Raw genomic sequence first — 23770 nt, 5'->3', positions numbered from 1 at the left:
CTTGCGATTTATTTCAATAGCTTTTTAGTTGGCTAGCAGAGGGAGATCACACAAATATGTGCATGAAGTACAGTTATTGGAAAGGGGAGCAGAAAGGATGCAAAAATGAAGAATCCATCTAAAAATGACTTTCAACTTACAGGATTTCTAAGTAGCCTATCCTTTATCACAGCAGCGTTTGACTTGCTTGGTATACTTGCTTGGTATACATGTTGTTTCTAGAGCAGTCATTCTCAACCAGGGTTCCTTGGAATCCAAGGTTTCCCCCACTGGTTGCTAAGGGTTCCTTGAGCTGTGGCAGTTTGGCCTCCCATTGAATGATGCCTGCAGAGTTCCAGGACCAATTCCACTTGGCAAAGCCAGCAGCCTAATACCAGTGATGTTTAATGGTCTATAAGGGTGGCATTCTGACCACCACTTGAAAGTTTTAATCCTCCCTACTGACCACCAATGTAGGGGGCATTTTACCCACTGATCCCTAATAAATTGGTTTTAGTAGGGGTTGCATGAGATCAGACGATTATCCTCTGGGGTAAAAAGGTTGTGAGAGGCTATCAATCTGTATATGCAATACAAGAATGAAAATGGGCTGCAACAAGCCTGCAAACATAAAAAATCAAACTTTATTTAACATTCTTTGAGATCTGGCTGGAGGGAAGATGATGTAACCCTTATGCCGCGTACACACGAGCGGAATGTCCGACAGAAAAAGTCCGACGGGAGCTTTTCATCGTATATTCCGATCGTGTGTATGCCCCATCGGACTTTTTACGTTGAAAATTCTGACGGACCTAGAAAGAGAACATGTTCTAAATTTTTCCGACGGAACCAATTCTTATTGGGAAAACCAATCGTCTGTATGCTGTTCTGATGTACTAAAAACAACGCATGCTCTAAAGCAAGTACGAGACGGAAGCTATTGGCTACTGGCTATTGAACTTCCGTTTTTCTTTTTTTTTAAATCAAATAATTTTTTTATTTCTTTTATATACAAACATCATAAACAACGATAACAACATACACCCCAGCACGTATAGATAGGGAATAAAATTTTTTTTAAAAACCCACCCCTGGCCCCCATGCCCCCCCATCTCTCCCACATCTATCTGGTCCCCTCTCATCATACATCTAGAATATCAAACCATCTTCTCCATATTTTTTCTAGTCCCGTTTTCTAGTCCCATCGTATGTGTTGTACGTCATTGTGTTCTGGACGGTCGGAATTTGGTGTGACCGTGTGTATGCAAGACAGCTTGAGCAGAATTCCGTCGGAACTCCATCAGAAAAACCTTCAGAGTTTATTCCGACTGGAAAACTGGTCGTGTGTACAGGGCATTAGGCTCTGTGTTAGGGAAATGCTGTTTAATCTATCTTTTATAGTATCTATTTTTCCCCCCCATGGGTACTTTTATGCAGCGTTTTGGGGCAGCTTGAATTCCTGGACCTTGCCAAGGAGATAGGTCTGCTTTATTCACCATAGAAAGGTCATTTTTTTCAACAATAACTGGCCCATGTGGAGGCCTGCTTCAACCTTTATGGCAACAAGCACCTGGAATATGTGGCTTTGAAAAGAGGTCACTGGTATTATGTCTAAGTGGTTCTCACACAACAAACTTCTTTCCTTTGCATAATCTGAGTTTCTGCACCTATGCTGAAAATACATAACTTTCCAATTCGGCAGTCATGGCAGATATCCATATTTGTTTCAATTTGATCTACCTGTAAACAAAAATAAGTGTTGTTCTGTTGAGATGAGTATCTGAACACATCTCACATCTTATTAAACACCCCTATGGCTCCGCTAAGTAACTAACCTGTTAATAAATTCTAACTTATACTCGTTATTCCAGGATGATCTGCATATTGGGAACTACGTTGTACTTGCCACACAGGTAGATTGGGATGAGATCTGGATACCATGGAAATCTGGATACCATGGAAAATAAGTCAGAGCCCCAAGTCTAGGAACAGTGAACACTTCATTACCACTGAAATAAAATTTAAATTCTGGAGTAAGAAATTTAAATTTTTTTTTCACTAACCGTTCCTTTTTTAGCAAATCCACTCTCTTCATTTAAAAAGTATCTTTGATGTATCCATGATGGTAAATCCAGAACTACTACCCCTGAGAGCTTGATTGTTGTATCTTAAGAAAGCCATACATGTTCTTAGTTCTCGTTGGCTCCTTGGAAAGTCTTCAGCTGCCTTGTAACGGCAATGTCTACATTTTTTGTGTGTTGCTGTATCTTTAGGAAAGACAGGCCTCCATCCAGGTAAGCCTGCTCTCTGTTTGTGTATTGCTATATACGCCCCAGAGTTGGGGACTCAGTTTAGAGCGGGAGACCACACTTAAGGAAGGACTAACGTTCTGCTGCCACAAACCGCAAGCGCGCAGGATGGCTCTTTATTATAGAAGAGACATACAATGTCTCCTCTGCAATAAATTCCATCTACCTGCCTGCCTGCCTGCCTGCACAGCTAAGTTTAGATGACTGGCACAGTTCCTGTGTGCCTGGATAGCCGATTTGTTTACATATGCAAGAGTGACTACATCCCGTGCTGGCCAATGAAGAGGGCCAAAGACTGGCACCCAGAACAAGATGCCAGCAAGCGATGGGGACAGTTGAAGAAAAGGTACGTTTAGCTCCGCCTAACAAAGGCACTTTAGTGTAGCATTGTGTTTTGCACATGTATTTGCATGTGTATGCAACAAAACCCCCATTCTTTATTTATAAGGGTAAGAATTAAAAAAGGAACTTGATTTTGTTAAGCAACCAATAAACTACTGGTTATGATTTGGTTGCTTACAAGAAAAATGAAAACTCAGAAATAACTTTTTGGCAAGCACCACCACTTTCATTTGTGCTGGTATTTTATTTTAAACTGAACCTCAATAAAAATGAAGGTGAGTTATTGTATATATGTGTACATATAGTGTGTGTATGTATGCGTGTATATACAGTATATATTAAATCATCATTAGCGTAAACATTTTGCACACATAATGTCTATCTTCAAACATATGTTCAAGCCTATATACCAATACATAAACAAATATTTCACTTTTCTGTTTAAGTTCAAAGTGCGTGACTGAACAATACTCAACTTTGAAAAAATAAATTGTGCTTATTGTTAACTTAGCATGTCTATACTAAATTGCAGGACAAGCTATATTTGAAATTAAGCTATATCTATATATACTCGTATATATCTCACTCTCTAAGTTTAAATAAAATTCATAAAGGGTATGAATGTAACAACCCAACAAAATATCCTTCTAAAAATCTTACTATATATTTGTGTAGGATAGGTTGAAAAAAAGATACTAGTCCATTCAGTTCAACTAATAGAAAAAAAATAAATAGGATAAATTCATAGAAAAAAAAATTTGAAAAAAATAGAATTCAATGCCCACAGTTGATCCAGAGGGAGGTGAAAAAAAACATAAAGCACACACAATAGGTCAAAAGAAATATAGAAATGCGATGACAAAAAAAGATCAAGTGGTCCATCAAGTCTGTCCCAATTTTATATATGTTCTTTTTGTCCCAAGTATGTTTGAATCCACTACTTTTGGCTGACTCGCTACTCCTGCTGGAAGTCTATTCCAAGCTTTACTTACTCTTTTGGTAAAATAAAACTTTCTAAGATTAGCTTTGAACTTTCTTCCTGCTAGTTTGAAGTCATATCTCCGTGTTCTTGATCTCAGCTTCGTTTTGAGAAAACTGCTCCCCTGAACCTTATTTACCTCTAAGCTGAATAATACAATATACTTCTAGACCCAAGCTTTTTGTATATTTTAGCAGTACATTTAATGGAAAAAGTGCAGCATAGAAGAACTCAACAAACATTAAGGTGTTTTAATAAAAAGGAATAAAGTATTAATTTGATCAAGTGGCTGCTAACACTGTAATCAGTTCACAATATACAGTTTTTGTGAATTTTTTAGTTTTTTTTTTAATCTAACAAAAATATCTTTATTATACATCTGTGTCATGTGAATAGCCTAGTTCAGTTGCTACTTTTTTACACTATGTTTTCAATTGACTGCTATTGATGCCTCCTGAACTGAAACTTTAGTTAACTGCAGTGTAGAACGGTCAACTTTAATAAATCAGTATATTTTGTGCACCACTAAGATGATGTACATTGAATTGAATATTTGTTAACTAAAATGCCAAAAATGATGTGTGCAATTCATTGGTTTTGAGAGAGTTAACATTAACAACCCTATAATGTAGAAGAATAACTAAACTGTCCAACTTCCTTCTTCTGTGAAGGTTTAAATAAAGGCCTCTCGCAGTGCGCAGGAGACAAAACACAGATACCAATACACAATGCAACATATGTATAATAGGATTATTTCTAATCTCCAGCTCAAACACTTCACTTGTGATTCCCGGTGTCAAAGATCCAGCGGTGTCAAAGATCCAGCGTTACATCTGTAACCATACCACATTAGAATGTGCTCTGTCACTTTCCATTGTTGGCCCATATCCCTGTCTCAAGAAACGCCAGACAATGTAGTAAAGTAGATGCTCTGACTTGAGCTACGGAGGGGAAGCATCGCCTAGGACAGATGACCCTCTGGCAGCTAATTCGGCGTGCATTGCAATTTTATGCAACAAAATGGGAATTCTTGAGGTCTATCGTCTCTGTGGCTTTGTTAAATTTATTAGCAATTTCTGTAAGCTCCCTGCGGCTGTAAGGAGAACACACACACCAGGGAGATCGTACACAGTGTATAAAAATGCCGGCGTTCTAATTTGCCTTTTTATGCGCAGTTGCTGATGTAAGGACAGATCTGGTTTCAAGTCAGTATAAAAAAAACAAAAAAAAAACAATTACTCTGAGATTTGTGTGCAGCGGTAAGCATATCCAACACATAATCAAAGACTTTAAAAAAATATCTGGTGCTGCTGCCGGCATACTGAAGGAGAGAAACAGGACAAATATCTCAATATCTGTGTTTTTCTCAAAGTTTCAGTAAATGTAACTATCCAGCAAGAGATATGGTTTTATGCTTGTTATTTTTTCTTAATCTTTTGTCACTGTTGTTTAATAGAAATCAACTGCGTCTACAATCTACCTACAAATATAATGTAGAATCACTGAATACAATACTCAAAGCTCTACTGCTGGTGATGCTATCTGTGGCTGAAAACCAGTGCTCTTAGGGTGTTAAAAAACTTTTAACATTGATAGATATAAGCCCACTACTCGGTGGACTCAAAAGTTGAAAATCTTTATTGGCTACACAAGTACATCCAGGAAAACAATGCTAATGCGTTTTGGCTGCTGTGGCCTTATTCATATCATCAATGAATAAAGCCACAGTGGCCTAAATGGATTAGCATTGTTTTACTGGATATACCTGTGTAGCCAATAAAGATTTTCAAAGTTCAAGTTCACCAAGTTGCCGGCTTATATCTACACCATCAACGTACAAATATAATATGACATGGAGTTAGAGAGTTGCTATAAAAGAGATAACTCATGGGATATAGTCTGTATGCTTTATTTAAATACTGAAAATTTTAATCCATTGAAGGGAGCCCTATTGGTTCATCACATGGGGAAGCTCTGCACTTCCTTCTCCCTATCCTCCTCTGCCACATTTGGAATCTTTTTTTTGGGGGGGGAGTGGGTACCTGGTTTTGACAGCTACCTGCTCCCACCTCCTGTCAGACCGCTGAGGTGGATCCAACACAAGGTCTCCCCCCCTCTGCCCGCAACCTTCTGGGAGATGTCACAGGTCCTAGAAGGCCGAGGGACCATTCACAAAGTGCAGAGTGGCTCATGCATGTGCAGTGGGAAGCAGCTGTGAAGAGTCACAGCCGGCTGCCCACAGTTAACATGCCAGGGACCCAGAGACCAATGAAGAACTAGCTCAGATGAGAATGGCGCTGGATCCTTGGACATGTTAGTGTCTGTATACTAAAAGTCAGCAGCTATTTTTTCAGAACTGACTGAAGCTACTCTTTAATTTTCTTCTATCTCCTAGTACAAGTCTCTTGAACAAGTCTGCCTAAAAACAATAACATTTCTAGGTCAGTGGTCCTCAACCATTTTACAATCCTGTATCCTTTAGCAACTGAATTGAGCTCCCTTGACAAAGGGGATTTGCTAATAGTGTCAAGCTGTATTTGTTAGGCTGAAGGATAAAGATATCTTCACTGGATGTTGTCACCATCTCGTTGGCACCGCAGGGAGAGTTCCCCTTCCCATCAGAGTTCCCGTTTCAAAATAGGAGCCACCCTTCACATCAAAGTCCCCCTTTTTATTTGGAACACCCTATTTACAGTCCAACCTTCAAGCCAGCAACCCTCCCCTCCCCAAGTTATCTCTATGTGTGAGAGCACCTTTAAGTAGATCAGCTGTGTTCATGGGCATCCGCAGGTAGGGGCAAGGGGGGTCAAGTGCCCCCCCTGGAATCAGGGATCAGATCTTAAATTCACCACAGTTGTTTAAATATCGGGGTGACACCATCAAGGTGCTGTCAAGCCCACCCATCAGTGTAGTGTGACTTCGGCTCTTTTCCCTGCTCAGTCCAGCAGAGAACTCGGCAGCGCTGTGACAGGAGAAAGGCGAGCTGCGGGCTGTCAGAGGTTTTCCCCGCTCGCCCCCCATCTCCTGTCAGGGAGAAGTAACAGCAGCTCTCGCCAGGTTCCCCCCTCAGCTTCCTGCCCACTCCTTCCCTACTGGCCATAACTGAGGGCCAATCAAAGGAGACTAGGAGAGAAGAGCATCATTGGGCAAGTAGTCTCAAAGATTGGCAGCCCTATTTTCCACAGGGAGGAGACTACAGCTCAATCAAGAGAGAGATTGAGAGACTGCAGCCTGGAAAAAAGCTGAGGGAGAAAGTGCTACAGGACAAAGAACAAGGGGTGTGCTGGGCAGAAGCCAGAGAGAGAGCCACACTGCCCAGTGCCACCAGAGAGAGAGTGCCACGCTGCCTAGTGCCACCAGAGAGAGAAAGACTGAGCCACTACCAGAGTACAGACATGACCAGAGTCGCCCTCAGGGAACCCAGAGTGAGCGAACGTCCAGCTGGACAGATCACTGCTGTAGTTTCGCTGGGTCTGTTAAGAGGGCCTGTTGGCCATTATCCATTACTCATCCTAGGGACGGTACTACGTCTGCAGTCTCTGACCATGATAATGTGATAATGACATTGTCAAAAAGGGGCGTGCATAGGTGACCCTAAAATGATGCCCCACCCTGAAAAAAAGTTCTGCAGACGCCCATGGCTGTGTTTTGGGTGCTACATGTGTGCTAGCATGGCAGAGTGCGGAAGGCAGAGCAGGTCTGGACAGAGGCAAACTCCAGATACAGTCCCATCACCAGCACCATAGTCATGAAGGATGCCTTGCGTTCTGGACATACAATATCATCGATCAATAATATATTATTAACGATGATTGATAATATCAATGGTTTCTTGATACAATGTCATTGGTTACTATGGTGCTGGCAGACAGCCTGTCTGCACTATGGAAATGCATAAGGCACACCCTGGCGCATACCCCTGCTGGTTTGATTACCCCAGATTGGGAATCGCTCCTCTCGCTAAATATCATCTCAACATTTGCACACACGGCGCCTTTTGAGTGTTTGCAAAAAAAAAAACAGATCTCCTTTTAGTGGATAATCTACAAATCAAAGGAAATATCATACAGAAAGCATGTAAAACAAATAGTCACATCAAAATTTACGATGAAGTGAATAAAGGATGATGTCAAACTAGCAATCCTGTTGCTGGAGGCAACTCGCAAACAACAGGATCATTGATCTATTCTTAGAGCGTCGTTCCCTCCCAATATGCTGCAGAATCTTGTATGGCTGCAAAAGAACAGCAGCGGAGAAACCCCTCGCTGGTTCATCCAGCAAGACAGCAATGCTGTAGTAGGTTGAAAGTTCTCCCTGCTCGCTTAGCGATCCTATTACTGACAATAGAGTGACCTGGCCCTTATTCAAAATATAGGCTGGCTGATCTAGGCGCCATTACAAGTGTACATACCCACTTTGTCATTACAATTTCAGAGCATGATGGTATCTCTTCACTCCACTGAATATCACACCACAAGCCCTGATGAAGGGGGTGTGTTGAGCCTCTGAAATGCGTTGGATTTTGTTTTTTTTTGTGTGGAATAAAACATCTTATGGACTGTACAATCTGGTGTGGCATTCTCATCCTTAAATTACTCAAATGGTCTTTTGGAATTTACACTATATTTTCTCACATAAAAAAGCAACTTTAAAAACCAAATGACGCATGGCAGGAGAAACCAGTTTTTACTGGAAATGGCTGATTATCTGGAGAACAGATTTTACACAGTACTGATAGATTGCTATGCATGTGAATGACCACTTAAGCAACTGGGCTACTTCAAAATGATACTGAACCCTTCGTTTTTTAATAAGCACTTTAAGTAGCTGATGTAATCACTTACTGAGTATGCAGCTTCTTTATCTTTTAGTCCTTGCCTATGTTCGAGTTTAAGGTGGTGTCATGATCGCTGTCCACAGGGTGGTTCTTTCCACTTGCAGCATCCTATGGTGTGACCGTTGCATGCAGAGACTAGAGCTGTGTCTCCCTACACTGTGGGCGAGCATGCATAAATGCCCCTGATAGCAAGCGGCTTGCTATTGGGGCACTCAGCAGGGGGGAGGAGCCAGGGGTGGTGTCGGGGGACCTGAGAGCAGTAGGTTCATGGCTGCTTTGTGCAAAACTATTGCACAGAGCAGGCAAGTATAAAATGTTTGCTATTTAAATAAAAAAAAACATCTTCAGTATCACTTTAAGTGTACAAACTTGAATAGATTTTTTTAAAATTAAAACCAGAGTTTAGTGTTACTTTAACTCATTTCTCTAAACACCGGATGTTCAGGAAAGCAGCACTGAGAGGGCAGGAGCCAGTAGTACATGGCTGAAAGTTGTAAATTGCAAGAGCTAGGTAAGAATTTTAACAGTTTACTGGGGGGATGTTTATTTTTTTGTGCTCAATGTGTTAAGCTAAAAAACACTGATAGTTTAATACTAATTCACAAAAGCAATGATCATGTATAAAATGCATGACACAAAGCAACCAATCAGACTTCAGTTTTCTGTAGCTCTAGCAGTGAAATGTGAAGTCAGATTTCTAAGGGTTATTGCACTTTGCAAATATATTTCTTTTAAGGTTGAGGGTCTCTAGGGTACAATTCACAGCATGGAGAAGCAAGAATCCAGATAATCTTGTCACCAAAGTGCATGACATACTCAGAGTGGCTGGGGCAGTTTAATATGTTCTCTTCATATAAAAAGCCTAGAATTAGACGCTATAACGGGTTCTTAAAAAAAAAAAAAAAAATCCCAGATTCCATCTGCTTTTCCCTCACTCTGCACTTCAGAACAGTGAAAATTGCAGGGTGGCAGAGGTGATGGGTAAGAGGGTGGAGCATTTAATTTTATAGGAGTTGTGCGTTTTCAAGTGGAATTCATCAGAAATTGCTCAAGGTTTAGAGAAACAGCGCCTGAAAGACCTGACAGAAACCTTAATAATTTATATTAAATATTGATGTGAATTATTTACAACCTTCATAATTCACTGCCTGAAATGCAAGAGTGACAAAAGGTTATCATTAATGAAGAAGGCGAGCTTTGTATGGCTGCCTCTTCACCTTGGCGAGAGGTTAGAGCCAGGGAGAAAACAAACACCACATTCTTCCCTTGGTGTGAATAGGTAGATTATGGGAGAATAAGCTTGAGCAAACAAATACGTTTCTTTCCAGCAATTAGGCAAGTCACTGCCTTTCAGCCGGGTTCTCTATGAGCTACGACTTATCACACAGTCCATACAATACCAAATTACACATTGCTGGCAACAAGCTACAAGGCTAACCAACCACCCAGGTTCAAGGGATTTATTCTTTTCATTTTACTCCATCCCAATATACCTTTTAAAATACAGGTTTTCTAGGCTGAGAAAACTGTAAAAACCAGAGCAGCTTTAAGTACAACCTTTTTTTTTCTTTATTAAAAACTGCCATGTTCAAGAATTCATTAAGCACTAAGAACCCTATCATTAGTTTAGCATATAAGCTATAGGACTCTCTTTCCTGGCACTAGGTAGGGGAATTTACTTTACAAATACCACTTTTGGTGCTTGTTTGCCTAGACTTTCATTAAAGAAACCACCTACCCAGAATAAAACAGTGACAGCTCAATATTTGTTCTACTTTCCTCCTCCCCCAAATATCTATATATGTTTATAGCGAGTGATTGAGGGACAGAGAAAAAGAGAGAGAAAAAGGTGGGACTGGAAAAAAAAAAAAATAAGGAAAGATAAATGAGCGACAGAAAAAGAATGAAAGAGTGGGACAGCGAGAAAGAATCGGGGACAGAGAAAGAACCAGAGAACGAAAGATAAAGGACAGAGAAAGAAAAAGAGAGAGAGGCAGGAACAGATAAAAAGAGAGAGAGTGATAGTGAAAGAAAGGGAGAAAAAAAGAGTAAGGGACAGAGAAAGAAATAAAAAGAGACAGAAGGACAGAGAAAAAGAGGGAGCGTGTGAGGCACAGAGAAAGAAGAAAGAGGGAGAAGGAGAGAGAAAGAGAGAAGAAAACAGTGAGGGACAGAGGAAGAAAAACAGAGAGGGAAGCAAGGACAGATAAAAAGAGAGAAAGGAAAAGAGAGTGATGACAGCGAAAGAAAGGTAGAAAGTGTGAGGGACAGAGAAAGAAAAAAAAAAAGGAAAAAGTCAGAGAGAAATAGTGAGTGGGGGACAGAGAATTTGACAGTGAGGGAAAGAGTAAAAAAAGAAAGAGAGGGAGTGAGCGACAGTGAAAGAGAGAAAAAAAGGAAAAGAAAAGAAAGAGAGAAAGAAATGTATGAGAGAGCGTGCTGAAAGTGACATATACATATAGATTAGAACATTTATCTCTTATAGACCATATTAATGGGAAATCAATTTGCAGTAAACTGTGTACTTGAACAATATTTTAGCAGAGCTTCCAGCCAATGTAAAGAAAGTCCAACCAAGACATTGTCCGGGTACTGTAGATGTACGATATGCATATTCTAAAATGAATGGGATGCCCCAACTACTGCAGGATCATGTGAATGGCACACCTGGCACATGACTGAATACTGTTCATTGCAAGACTCCATTCATGCTATGATGTTTTATTGTTTATCAATTGCATTTGCAATGTTGGATACACTGTGCCCACAGTTCTTTATTCACTCCTTCCTTGCAGTGCTAGGGTCATTGGTTTGAATGCCAACCAGGACACTACCTGCATAGAGCTTGCCATAGAACTTGCATGTTCATGTCCTCCCTGTGCTTGTGTGGTTTTCCTCCCACATTGCAAACACATGCTGGTAGGTTAATTGTCTCCTGTCCAAATTGGTCCTGGAATGTGGATGTATGAATGTGAAATGGGGACCTTAGTTTATAAGCTCCTTGAGGGCAGGGACGAATGTGAATGTACAGTAAATGTAAAGCGCTGTGTAAATTGTCTTCGCTATAACCATGCTTAAACATAAATATTGTAAGCTCTAAGGAGCAGGGCCCTCTGATTCCTACTGTATTAAAGTGTATTGTATTTGTAGTGTCTACCCTCAAGTTGTAAAGCGCTATGTAAACTGTTGGCGCTATATAAATCCTGTATAATAATAATAATAAAAAATACTTTTCGCTATTCACACCGTGAACTCAGTACACCCACAGATTTGTATGATGGAACTATACATTTGCAAAAAGAAAAAAAAAAAAAGGGGGGGGGGGGCACACTTCCAGTCTGTATAATATGATTTGGCAAGTTGAGAAAAGACAATCCTTGTTTAAACTGCTGTGACAATTGCAGCAATGCAAAGCAGAGCTTCTGTGACAAAACCATGTCAGAGCACCAACACATACATTCACAGGGAAACATTCAATATCCCCATAGAGGAGGTGGAAGGACTGGGATTACACTAGCTTTTACTAATGTACTACGGTCAAGTTGTATCCTTTCTCACACTACGCTTCACCACCATAGCTCATGGTTAATGCTCAAAACTGATTAGTATGACAATTGAAAGAAAATTCTAAATAATACAGTACAAACAGCTATATGCCCCTTCTTTGAAAAAATAAATAAATACAATATATATATATCTTGAAAAGTGCTGCTTTATGCCCAAATACTTGTGCTCGGCTATATTCCAGCACCCCTATTCAGCCAGTAATAACTTTTATTGGGCTATCAGAAAATACATGACATTTCATGCTGCCCTCATAAAATGCATCTCGATGTGGAAAAGGAATAAACGTGTGATATTCTCCTGTCCCAACACTGCAATAATTATACATTTTATAGATCGCCAACATACGCATTGCTTCAGTGATGTATGACTGAGAAAAATCCCAACAAATGTAAACCAAACAAAAGCCAAAAAGTGCAGGAAGGACACCGCTAAAAAGAAAAAAAAAAAAAAAAAAAAAAAAAAGGATTTGCATGCACTGATCATCTGCTACTAAATCTGAGAGCCACACAGCATCTCATCTGGATTAACAGCATCAGTTACAAATGTCATAATAATAAGAAAAAAAAAGGGAATTTAAATATTTAGAAAAAAAATTATTTGGCTACCATACATAATATATGGGTATGTTTACTACTATAACGCTTTCAACTAGCTCTGATTCATTTAGTTTATCAAGTTTATATTGATACTGGATACTGTTTAACCTTAAAGGAGGAAACTGACCCTGACAATGCAAACAGACTTTCATAATCAAGTTGATGTTGTTTAACCCATGTATTTCCAAAGAGACTGCACAATCTCATTTTCCTATAAATACACACACACATGTTTTGTTATAAATATATATAAGTATAACTATTCTGTCCATTCACTTTTTATTTAGATGCAATGAAAGTTTTTATTTTTGTTTTACAGAATTTTGGGTGCCTTTGCTACAAGAATTTGTCCAACCTCATATCTATAGTCATACCTGTGCGCGCACATACATACTATAGACAATTATTTTGTATTTTGTGTATATCTTTTATTTTTGTGTTTTGCATAGTATATATATATATATATATATATATATATATATATATATATATATATATATATATATAGAGAGAGAGAGAGAGAGAGAGAGAGAGAGAGCGCAGACATTGACTCAGCTCCCTATATAATAAAAATTTCTACTATATATATAGATATATATATATATATATCTAGATATAAATATATCTATATATATATTTTTTTCTATTTATTTTAACGTATTCATTCCTTATTAAATATAATAAGAAGAAAGTCAGAGTATGTAATCCAGCTACTGAAATGTGGTTATGTAAATAATCATTATTTATAATAATAATATATAACTATATATATATATATATATATATATATATATATATATATATATATAAATGTGGTAATATACATTACCACATTTCAGTAGCTGGATTACATACTCTGACTTTCAAAAGGGAACAGAAGCAACACAGGTAGAAGAGACAAAAGGGGAAATATACTCTTTATCTGGGATGGCCTATCACCATTCAAAGAGTACACATTTTTACTGAGAAAAGGTATGTCTGATCACTTTGAATCAGCACTTTCTAAAGGTTATGTCAAGCTGGGAAATTAATATTGCAGATTTTTTTTTTCCTTGCAAGCATGTAACGTGACACGTTCTTGTTCTTTAACCATAGATAATTTCATGCTCCCTCCGGATGGGGAATGGGCGAGAAGTGAAAAAAAAAAACAAAAAAAAAAACATCAGCCCCCTCTTGAACATGACGCGCAGTCACAGCACTACAAAGTTGTTGCTGCTGCAGTAGTACTTTTTGCGCTATTTATATTGCCTTTGTGTGCGTGTGTGTCTATAATAAGCAACAGTTGATCTCCACGTGATTCAGATTAATAAAGTCCTGAGGGCATGTTGTAAGGGATATCCAGCAAATACACATGAAAGTCAGGGTGGCACTCACTGGTATTTAAATATAAAAATATATATATATACATACATACATACACACACACACAGACACACTTTAACTACAGGGGCATACTTCTACAACTTCACTGAGTTTGTTTCCTTTATCAACCACTGAACGTGCAAAAGGGGTCATATCCATGGATCCGGGGTTTTTTTTATACAGATTTCATTTTTTTTTTTTTTTTAGACTGAAGCATAGTAGCGTTAATCTCTTACAAGTGCATTATTAATCACATCATACTGCTATTCCTTACTGATCCATCTGGCTGCAAAAGGGTTAACGTCCCCCAACTGACCACTCATATCTTGTTTTCTGGGTCAAAAATGTTCAGTGAGCGTTTCTACTGACTCTCTTTAGGCATATAAAAATCCTTCAACTAGCCCGAGACGGTCCTTCTAGCTTCCCCTATGGACACCTCGCTCAGTGGAGAAGTTCATTACATTTTATGATCTTCCCAAGTCTGTCCTGCTTATAAGACTCGCAGAAGGCCACAAATCTGGCAGACCATCACGTATGCCATTAGACATTACTACTAAATGAATGCCATTCAAGCTCTCTGCTCCCACTGACGATATTTATGGGTGGCTGGCAGCTGTCAATGTACCTTTTCCAGTGGCATTCAGAAAAGCAAAAAATGAAAACATTTAGATTTTATTGGAGAGATCTGAAAGGACGAAAGGATGCCAAGGTAGTGCCAGGAACCGGATTTTCTTCCTAGTTGATATATTATCTTTAAATATCCCAAACGTACAGACTGAAGGTGTTACCTAAATGAAGAAACTGTCTTGGAAATCCATCCATAATTTCTACGCTGCCGTACTAATGGCTGTCAAAGTGATTTTCAACAAGAAAATCCAGTGTTTTTCAAAGACGGATGAAGCTGTTTCAGCTTCTATGACAAACTAACAAATATTTCTAATTTTCTCAGATCAAAAATACTAATGAAGCAATCTTGGGCTTTGCCAGTGTGTATTCCACTGGGTATAAAAAAACTTACATTAAGGCTCAGGCTTGTTGACAAAAGAATGGGGGGAAAAAAAAAAAACTACAGCCATACGCAATCATATGTTCACGTGCATTGATTTTTATGCCCATGGCTAGCTGAGAAATCCACAGCCTGTTTATTTAATTCAAAAAAAGGTCATTTCTCATCTACATGCAACAAACACTGGTCGAGCAGGCGTAATCTCCTTGGCCTTTTTTTTTTCCCCTCTGATTTCCAAGAAAAATTTATCAAAAACAAATAAATAAACAGGGATTCTGGGCAGGTTAACTATTCAAACCAAAAAAAAAAAAAGCAATTCTAAAACCCTGTGATTCTACAAGGTAATATTTTAAGCAAAAAATGAAAAAAAAAATTACAGGGTAAAAAAAGTGCCAAAGCCTGCTACCTTGTGGTTACCGTTAGCAAAGCACAAACATAAATAATGCTTGATAACTACTGGGTAATTTTACAGCAATTCTTGGCAATAAGGAAAGAAAAGAGAACTACATCTATGAGTCTGTGAAACAAGTAAGGATAAATGTATCGTCAACACGAACGTACTTGTTATCTGCCGGCTTATTCAATACCCGCTGATGTGATTGTTAAAATAAACAGAACGGTGAAGTGGGTATAAAACCAAGTCATTCCACCGATCTAGGATTTTGAGAGATTTACTTTGTATCATTGCTATTTAAAAAAAAAAACAGCAATATGGCCAGCACACTCCAATGTTATGACCCCGATCGTGTTCAATAGCTAATAAGGTAAAGTTTTTGTGTTAGTATTAAATAGCAAGCCTGGCCGCCCTCAGTGACATTAAACAGACTGATGCCATGAAGGATAAAAATAAACACCTGAACTGCAGCATTGTTTATAGGCACCGAATCAGCTGCTCCCACTGTTAATTCACAGTCCCTAGACAGTCGGATAGTATTGCAATGTGTGAATTACACCGGTGTAATCTTTTGGCACTCAGTGGATCAGGCTTGATTTTACATCATAGCAAAAATGATGATGCAAAAAAAAAAAGAGATCACACAACAGTTCGGAATTGCTGTTCTGCTTACTAATGTCATGGCTGGCCGCTGTGCATTCTTTTGTGTGCTAAGAAGACCCTTTTTACACATTCTTCTGCTCATTCATAATGTAATAGGCATGTCTTTCTCCATTTAAATATTTCCTTTTGTTAAATTTTACTGTCACTTTCAGAAGCTAGGACAACACGGGACAATTGTAGCCATCAGCTATATCATCAATGACTATAGTTTCACCCTGTCTAATCTAAGGAAGATCTGGGATTTGAAACCTTATTTACAGTACTAACCACTCTGATTAGGTTTATCACACATACGGAAAAAGCCTGCGATTATTTAAATTGTTATCATTTCTGCTTTAGGTGGCGACCTATCCTTAGGGAGCTGTACAATGTATTTCAAAAGCTTTAACATTCTATATTAAAATATGAAATTAATCATCAGTTGGAAGCTGTCATGCAAAGACTATCCTCGCAAAAAGAAAGCACAACTTATTTGAATTAAGTTCTCTTATAATGTATATACTTATGACAAAAGAATGTGCAAATTTGTTTTTAATAATGCGACATCGGGACCTTAACAACTAAACTTTCCCCCACCCAATATGATTTTCTACTTTCTTCTGAAACCGGGAACTGCATGTTTCAGAGATCCAAGTTATTAAATGAATACAGTTTAATTATAAAGAATGTGGTGTGAGCATAAAGCTAACCCCTGAATTATTAAAGGAACTTGTGGTTTATTGTAAACCGTGGAAGTGTTTGGAAGATCAGGTCAATGTGTATTCTTCCAGCAGAAAGCAGCAATTAGAAAGATAGATTTGGGGGTTTTAAAAAAACCCTCTCCGCACACAGAAATTGACGGTGATTGATTAGGTGTGCCAGCAATTAATATATATATTGTAGTCATTTGATTCGCTACAATGTATCAGTGACAAGCTCAACACTGAAACTGACACCCTTAATAGGTTCTGGTGATTTGACACCCTTGAAATCCCCTGGATTATTTAATGATCACTTTTTTTTTTATGAAATAAATAAATCCAACAAAGCAAATTTCCAGAATGCCCATTTTTCTTCTCCACAGCTGTTCGGGCCAGTTGTGCCACCCTTTCTTAAAAAGACTATGCATCTGGGTATCCATTACATTGTCTTATAGATTGTGGGATATTAATGGTCTGGCAGCTGTTTAAAAAGCTTGGGTCAACTATGGTCACAGTAACACCTTGTAATATTTATACAAACTGCTCTTAATGTAATAGCAAAAAAAAAACAAAAGAAAAAAAGTATGTGTTTTAAATATCTTAAGGGATGAACAGAGAACTTATCAAATAACACCTGGCAAGCGATACAATAGATTTAGACAATGCATTGTACATGAGTCAATGCATTGGGTAAATATTCATTTTGTCACTGTTAAATACAAACAAAAATATATATTTGCTTAGTTTTAAAAATATGTATATAAAGGGGTCAGTTTTAAAACAACTTAATAAAAATGTGAGTATTAACCTACAAAAAGTATTCTATATTGTGGCAATATAAAGCTACTATTTAACTGCAATAAAACATATTCTACTGTCAATAATACAGTTGCTTTAAAATTAAGCCTAAGAAAGCCCCATTGCAAAATTCTTCTTTTTAGTATTCTTTCTATAATTATAGACCTGACTTAGGCAATGCATTACTGCTCAGTCAAAATGCAGATATCTTTAACAGTGAATTTCGCAGTTAATTAATGATTTGATTTGGTGTCAAGATTTCAGTATTGATCTTGTGGATGGGGGTCTGGGCAGGTTTCAGAGAAGAAAAAAAAAAATAGCTCTGGTGATGGTCTCAGTGGAAATACATGTCCCTGTTTGCCTCCTACAGCCTCAGCAGACATAGGGCTTAGCAGTTCTAGCTATTTGGGATCACAGCACACATGCAAAACAAAAATAAAAAAAAAGGTATTTCGATATCTAATACTAACTTGACTGACATTCCTGTTTAACCTAATAAAAAAAAAATCACAGAGCTGCTACACAGCTGTCCTTCCCAATATTCAAGGGCTAAACGATGACATACACATAAAGGGAGATGTGCTTGCGGTGGTGAGCTGTGACCCCCCCCTTCCTCATTCAGTACATACAACACACCAACTGAACGTAAACAAATGATCAATAAGGTTTTTTTTTGTTTGTTTGTTTTTTGCACCAGTTCGTGTTAAGAAAACAAAGATGGCGTCGCCCAGCTCCATGTTTAGTGTGGATACACAGGGTTGTAATGCCATCCATGGTCCAGGGTTTATAGGACAGAAAGGTTAAGACTCCTACCTGTTTTTTCTTTGATTTCACATAGAACACTGAAGAGCGCTGGCTTCATCCTATGACAGTTCAGTGCATGCTTTCTGGAAAAAAAAATGATTTACAAGAACAGTATTACCATAAAGCAATTTATAACAGTCGTTTAAACTACATAGAACTGTCCAATATAATTTTGTATGATGCACAATGGAAAAGCATAAATTAAAGGCATGCACTGTACACCTTTAAAACAATCAATAGAAGGCATCAGTAGGGGCAATGGACACCTATGTGATTGAGCACTACCATAAAACTATAATACAAATAGTGATTATTAATGTCATTCATGGAAAAAAAAATGTGATCTAATGGCCATGGGAAGTTAATTAATTGGCATCAACTTGTTTGGAAAGATTGCAGCTCGACCCCAAAGTGTAGGAAAAAAAGAGAAAGGGAAGCTGGAAGTTACGCTCTCTCTATAAAGGGTTTTACAATTTGTAATGTTTACGCACATGTCAGATTAGCCTGCTATTATAGCAAATATAAATCAACACTTGTCTGCAATAAACTGCTTCAATCCACATCAAAACTGATTTATTAAAAGGGGCCAACTTTTACACAGCAATATATTTTCCCAACACTGATTTTTTTTTTTTTTTTTTTGGTACTCTGTTTTCTGCAGATACATCTCCTAAAAAGGCTCCTACAAACATTCATACAACAAAAAGAAAAAAAAAAAAGTGTCTGTTTTTCAAAGTATTGTGTTTCACAAAATGTACGGCAGATGGATTTGCTAATGTTAGATAATAAAAATGGGCACAGCCACATAAAACAAAAGGCAGCTCCAAATCTGCGCACGTTTTTCGTTTTTTTTTTTTTTTTTTTACAAAGACCACTAAAGCGCGCCTGCTGTTTACAAATCATGCAAACAAGTTGTCGGGAATAAAACAACAAATGGTCGGGTAGAAAATTATACATTTATTGGCCGACTCTTGCCTTTACAGGGGGGAGTTTGCATCACAGATTATTGCTTCTTGGATGGGAGCTGAGTGATCCTGAATGCCTGAACTATAAATAATAGCCTATATAGGGACTTGGACCAGATAAAAGGGTCTCCCCTGTCTCAAGAGGAGCCTCCAGTGATCTGTGCTGCTGCCTTTATGGGCATCACTTTGACAATATATGGACCAATAAATGAGTGTGAATGGACCTGTGTGGTCCCTTCCCTGCTCTATGTATTTATAATGATTGCTTTTTCTACATAGGGCTGTTTATTATCTTCTGAGTATAGAAGCAGATCGAGAGTTGGCTGGAGGAGACCTGAAAGCTGCATGTAAAGGACACCCAGGGATCAGATCTACACAAGCCTATTGCTGCAAGGTTTGTTGACATCCGCTGAAGGCATCATGTCATTCCCATTGCTAGAAGGAGCCTCCAGCTGCATCGCAGCCTCATTGCTACCCAAACATGTGTTGGCTTATTTGACAAACTGCCTGCATTGAGAAGTTGTTCACTCCAGGATGTACAGGAGTGATGAGCTGCTGTGATGTGTGGGGAGGGAAAGTGTGATGCTGTGTGTGTGTGTGTGCTTTTTTTTATTGCAGTGGAAACCAACTTTGCTTGTGCCTCATCCAGGCTCTGATCAGTGATGGTCATGATCTGATGCAGGATGTCACCGATGTCCTGCTTCCTGCCGTCCCCGTCAGTCCCATCGTGTCCATGGGGTGGAGGCAAAGTCATCCCCCCTTGTACTGAGTGACCAGCCATGTTCACCCCGGCCAAAGTCTGCAACATCCTGGTCGGATCGTCCATACTCCTTTTTGGTCAATTGAAAAACCGACTGTAAGGGGAGACCTCACAGTCAGGGGCAGCACTGCTGGGCCCCGCACATCAACAATGGCAATTGTCCGAGCCCAGCCTCACAGCCCGATTCTCCCTTTTCTTTTCTTGCCAACTTGCAATCGAGGAGTTAGAGCAGATCTTCACTCCATCAATTCAGATCATCAGTTCAGCACATCAGATCCCAGCCTCACACTTACAACCAAGGAGTTAGAACAGATCTTCACTCCATCAGATCGTCAAAAAAAAAAAATACAGTAACACAAGACCGGAGCACCCCTGCTGCTGCTGCTGCTTTTAATCACAGGATTGTCTTTGTGCAGAGATCAGAGTATTATTCCAGGGACAAAAGCGGTTCTGGGGGTCTCATGTAAAAGGGGACAGTCCTGGATCTAGTGTTCAGATACACAAGGCCAGTGACCAGTTCATCCCATCAGGATCATACAATCAACACAAAAAGCCATGCGGTGCTCTGCAACATTGTGTCAGATGTCATCAGGCTGAGCTGTCATCTTCTTCTTCTGATCGTTTTATTCCATGGGAAGGCGACCTCACCACAAACCCGTACCTTGGTTTCCAGTCTTTCCTCAACACCTGGACAGCTCTTGATCAGGAGGATTGATTTTCAAAAATCAAGTTTATTGATGAGTGACTTTATCCATTTAGTGCAAGAAAAAGGCAGAATAAAAATAACAGTGTTCAAATGCCCCCCCCCCCTTAAGATTAGATAAAAAATGTAGTAATTGATTTCCCCCCTTGGAGAGCAATGTAACAATGTTGCAAATGATTTCCTCCTCGTTAAAAACAAAATCAGAAAAAGTAACCTTGTTCAAATGATTTCCCCCTTAAGATGTAAGGTATCTGCCAAAGTAGCAATGTTAATATGGACATCACAAAATAACAATGTTCAAATGATTTCCCCCTTAATATGTCAGGGATCTGACAAAGTAACAGTGTAGCAATTTATTTACTTCTTAGGGATCAGAAAAAAGTAACGATGTTCTAATGATCCTCCCCTTAAGATTAGGGATAGCTGACAATGTAGCTATGTGGCAACTGACTTCTTAGGGATCAGAAAAAGTAACAATGTTCAAATGCCCCCCTTCTTAGGAAATAAAGTGTTTAAAAAAAGGAACAATGTTGCATTGATTTCCCTCTTGTTAAAATGGGTTTTAAAAAAGTAACAATATTGCAAACAATCTCCTCTTTCCGATAAGGGAAATTTGACAGTTAGCAACTGAGCCCCCCCCCCCTCCTTAAAATCAGTGGCAATGTTCAGATGACCTCCCCCTTAAGAGCAAAGGGATCTTTACTGCAATTGATTTCTTAAAAAACAGAAAGGTAACAATGTTGCAAATGATTCCTCCTTTAGATTCGGGAGATCTGACAGTTAGCAAAGTTAAAATCAGGGAGACAAAGTATTAATGTTGTTCAGATTCCCCTTTAAGATAAAAGGGATCAGTGCTGCAATTGATTTCCTCCTTCGAGATCAGGAAAAAGTAACAATATTGCAAACGATTTCCTCCTTCAGATTTAGGGAGAACTAACAGTTGGCAAATGACCACCCCCCCCTTCTTTAAAATTGTTAAGATGATCCCCCACCTTAAAATTTTAAAGGGATGAGTCCTACAATTATTTTCCTTGGAGATCAGAAAAAAAAGTAACAATGTTGCAAATAATTTCTCTTCAGATTAGGGAGATCTAACAGTTAGCTAATAAGGCTCCCTTCCTTAAAATGAAAGGGATCAATGTAAAAATGTTCAAATGACCCCCACCTAGGATTAAAGGGATCAGCTCTGCGATTGATTAAAAAAAAAAAAAGTAACTGTTGCAAATGATACCTTCTTTAAGATTAGGGAAATCTGACAGTTAACAAATGACCCCCCCTTTAAAATTAGTATTAATGTTCAGGTGACTCCCCCTTAAGATTAAAGAGATCAGTCCTGAAATTAATTTCTTTGGAGATCAGAAAAAAAGTAACAATGTTGCAAAGGAATCCTCCTTCAGGTAAGGGAGATCTGACAGTTAGCAAATGAGCCCCCCCGGCAAAGGAATCCTCCTTCAGGTAAGGGAGATCTGACAGTTAGCAAATGAGCCCCCCCTGGCAAAGGAATCCTCCTTCAGGTAAGGGAGATCTGACAGTTAGCAAATGAGCCCCCCCCCCCCCAAATGATTCCTCCTAAAGGTTAGTAATCTGACAGGTAGCAGTTAAGCCCCCCCCCACTTTCCTTAAAATTAAAGGGATCAAAGTAACAATATTCAAATGAACCCCCTCCTTTAAAATAAAGAGATCAGTGCTGTAATTGATTTCCTCTGTGATCAGAAAAAAAGTAACAATGTTGCAAATGATTCCTCTTCAGATTTAGAATGATCTGACAGTAAGCAAATGAGCCTCCCCCCTTCCTTAAAATGAAAGGGATCAGTCCTGCAATTAATCGCCTCCTCCGATCCAGAAAAGTAACAATCTTTCAAAAGATTTCTTAGGGAGATCTGACAGAAAATAAGCCCCCCTCCCCCCCTTTCTAAAAATGAAAGGGTTCAGTCCTGCAAATAATTTCCTCCTCGGATGGGAAAAAGTAAGAATGTTGCAAGTGATTTCTTAGGGAGATCTGACAGAAAAATGAGCCCCCCCCTTTCTAAAAATGAAAGGGATTAGTCCTGTATTTAAGTTCCTCCTTGGATCGGAAAAAAAAAGAAGAATGTTGCAAGTGATTTCTTAGGGAGATCTGACAGCTAGCAAATGAGCCCCCCTTCCCTAAAATGAAAGGGATCAGTCCTGCGATTATTTTCCTCCTCCGATTGGAAAAATTAAGAATGTAAGTAGTTTTTTTGGGGGAGATTTGACGGGTAGCAAATGAGCCCCCCCCCTTTCTTAAAATGAAAGGGATCAGTCCTGCAATTATTTTCCTCCTCCGATTGGAAAAATGAAGAATGTTGCAAGTAGTTTTTTTTTTTTTTTTTGGGAGGGAGATCTGACAGATAGCAAATAAGCCCCCCCTTTTCTTAAAATGAAAGGGATCGGTCCTGCAATGAATTGCCTCCTCGGATCAGGAAAAGTAACAAATTTTGCAAGTGATTTCTTAGGGGGATCTGACAGTTACCAAAATGAGGGCCCCCCTCCCCCTCCTTCCTTTCCTTTCCTTCCTCCTCCTTTACATTTAAAGGGATCAAAGAGGCAATGTTCGAATCTGAAGTGATCAGAGAAAAGTGACAAATGTTGCAATTGATTTCCTCGGAGATCAGAATAAAGAAATACAGAAAGTAACAATGTTGTAAATCTTCAGATGATGATTGGTTGTTGTTGTTGTTGTGGGGGGGGGGGGATCTGACAGTTATCAGTGATTGTCCCCCCCAGTACACTTTACTGTGAGGAGATGAGAGTGATGTTGATGTCCTCCTGTCCCGGGGAGGAGGAGAGGAGTGTGGTGGTGGGGGGGAGATGAGGATTGTAATGATTTCCTCCCGGTGATGGAGATGAGGATAGAAGAGGGATGTTCTCCGGTGTGATGGTCCGGGGGGCTCCGGACGGATGTCCTTTGGAGCGGCTGGTTCTTTATTTTCCCGGGATTCTTCTTCTTCTTGTGATGACTTGGTCCATCCTTCATCCTTCTCTCTCCTCCATCCCGGAGCTGCCAG

The 23770-nt window shown here is 39.1% G+C and overlaps 1 protein-coding gene across 2 annotated transcripts in view; it reads right to left on the bottom strand.

Annotated features, from left to right (window-relative positions):
• Positions 1–22317, bottom strand: part of PBX3 (PBX homeobox 3) — a 313497-nt gene extending 291180 nt beyond the window's left edge. Inside the window, exons 1-2 of one of the 2 annotated variants that reach the window (XM_073600316.1) lie at positions 19911–22317; positions 18326–18399 (exon numbers count right to left, since the gene is read on the bottom strand). In XM_073600316.1, coding sequence (XP_073456417.1) covers positions 18326–18399; positions 19911–20107 — 271 coding nt within the window. In that variant the 5' untranslated portion in view covers positions 20108–22317. The remainder of the gene's footprint in view (positions 1–18325; positions 18400–19910) is intronic. The other variant, XM_073600317.1, reaches the window with a different exon arrangement.
• Positions 22318–23770: the final 1453 nt, after the last annotated feature.

The sequence above is a fragment of the Aquarana catesbeiana genome, linkage group LG09, assembly GCF_042186555.1.
Source record: "Aquarana catesbeiana isolate 2022-GZ linkage group LG09, ASM4218655v1, whole genome shotgun sequence".
In the NCBI taxonomy this organism is placed as follows: domain Eukaryota; kingdom Metazoa; phylum Chordata; class Amphibia; order Anura; family Ranidae; genus Aquarana; species Aquarana catesbeiana.
The sequence above is the reverse complement of the archived record's forward strand: the minus strand, read 5'-3'. Positions and strand labels throughout refer to the sequence as shown.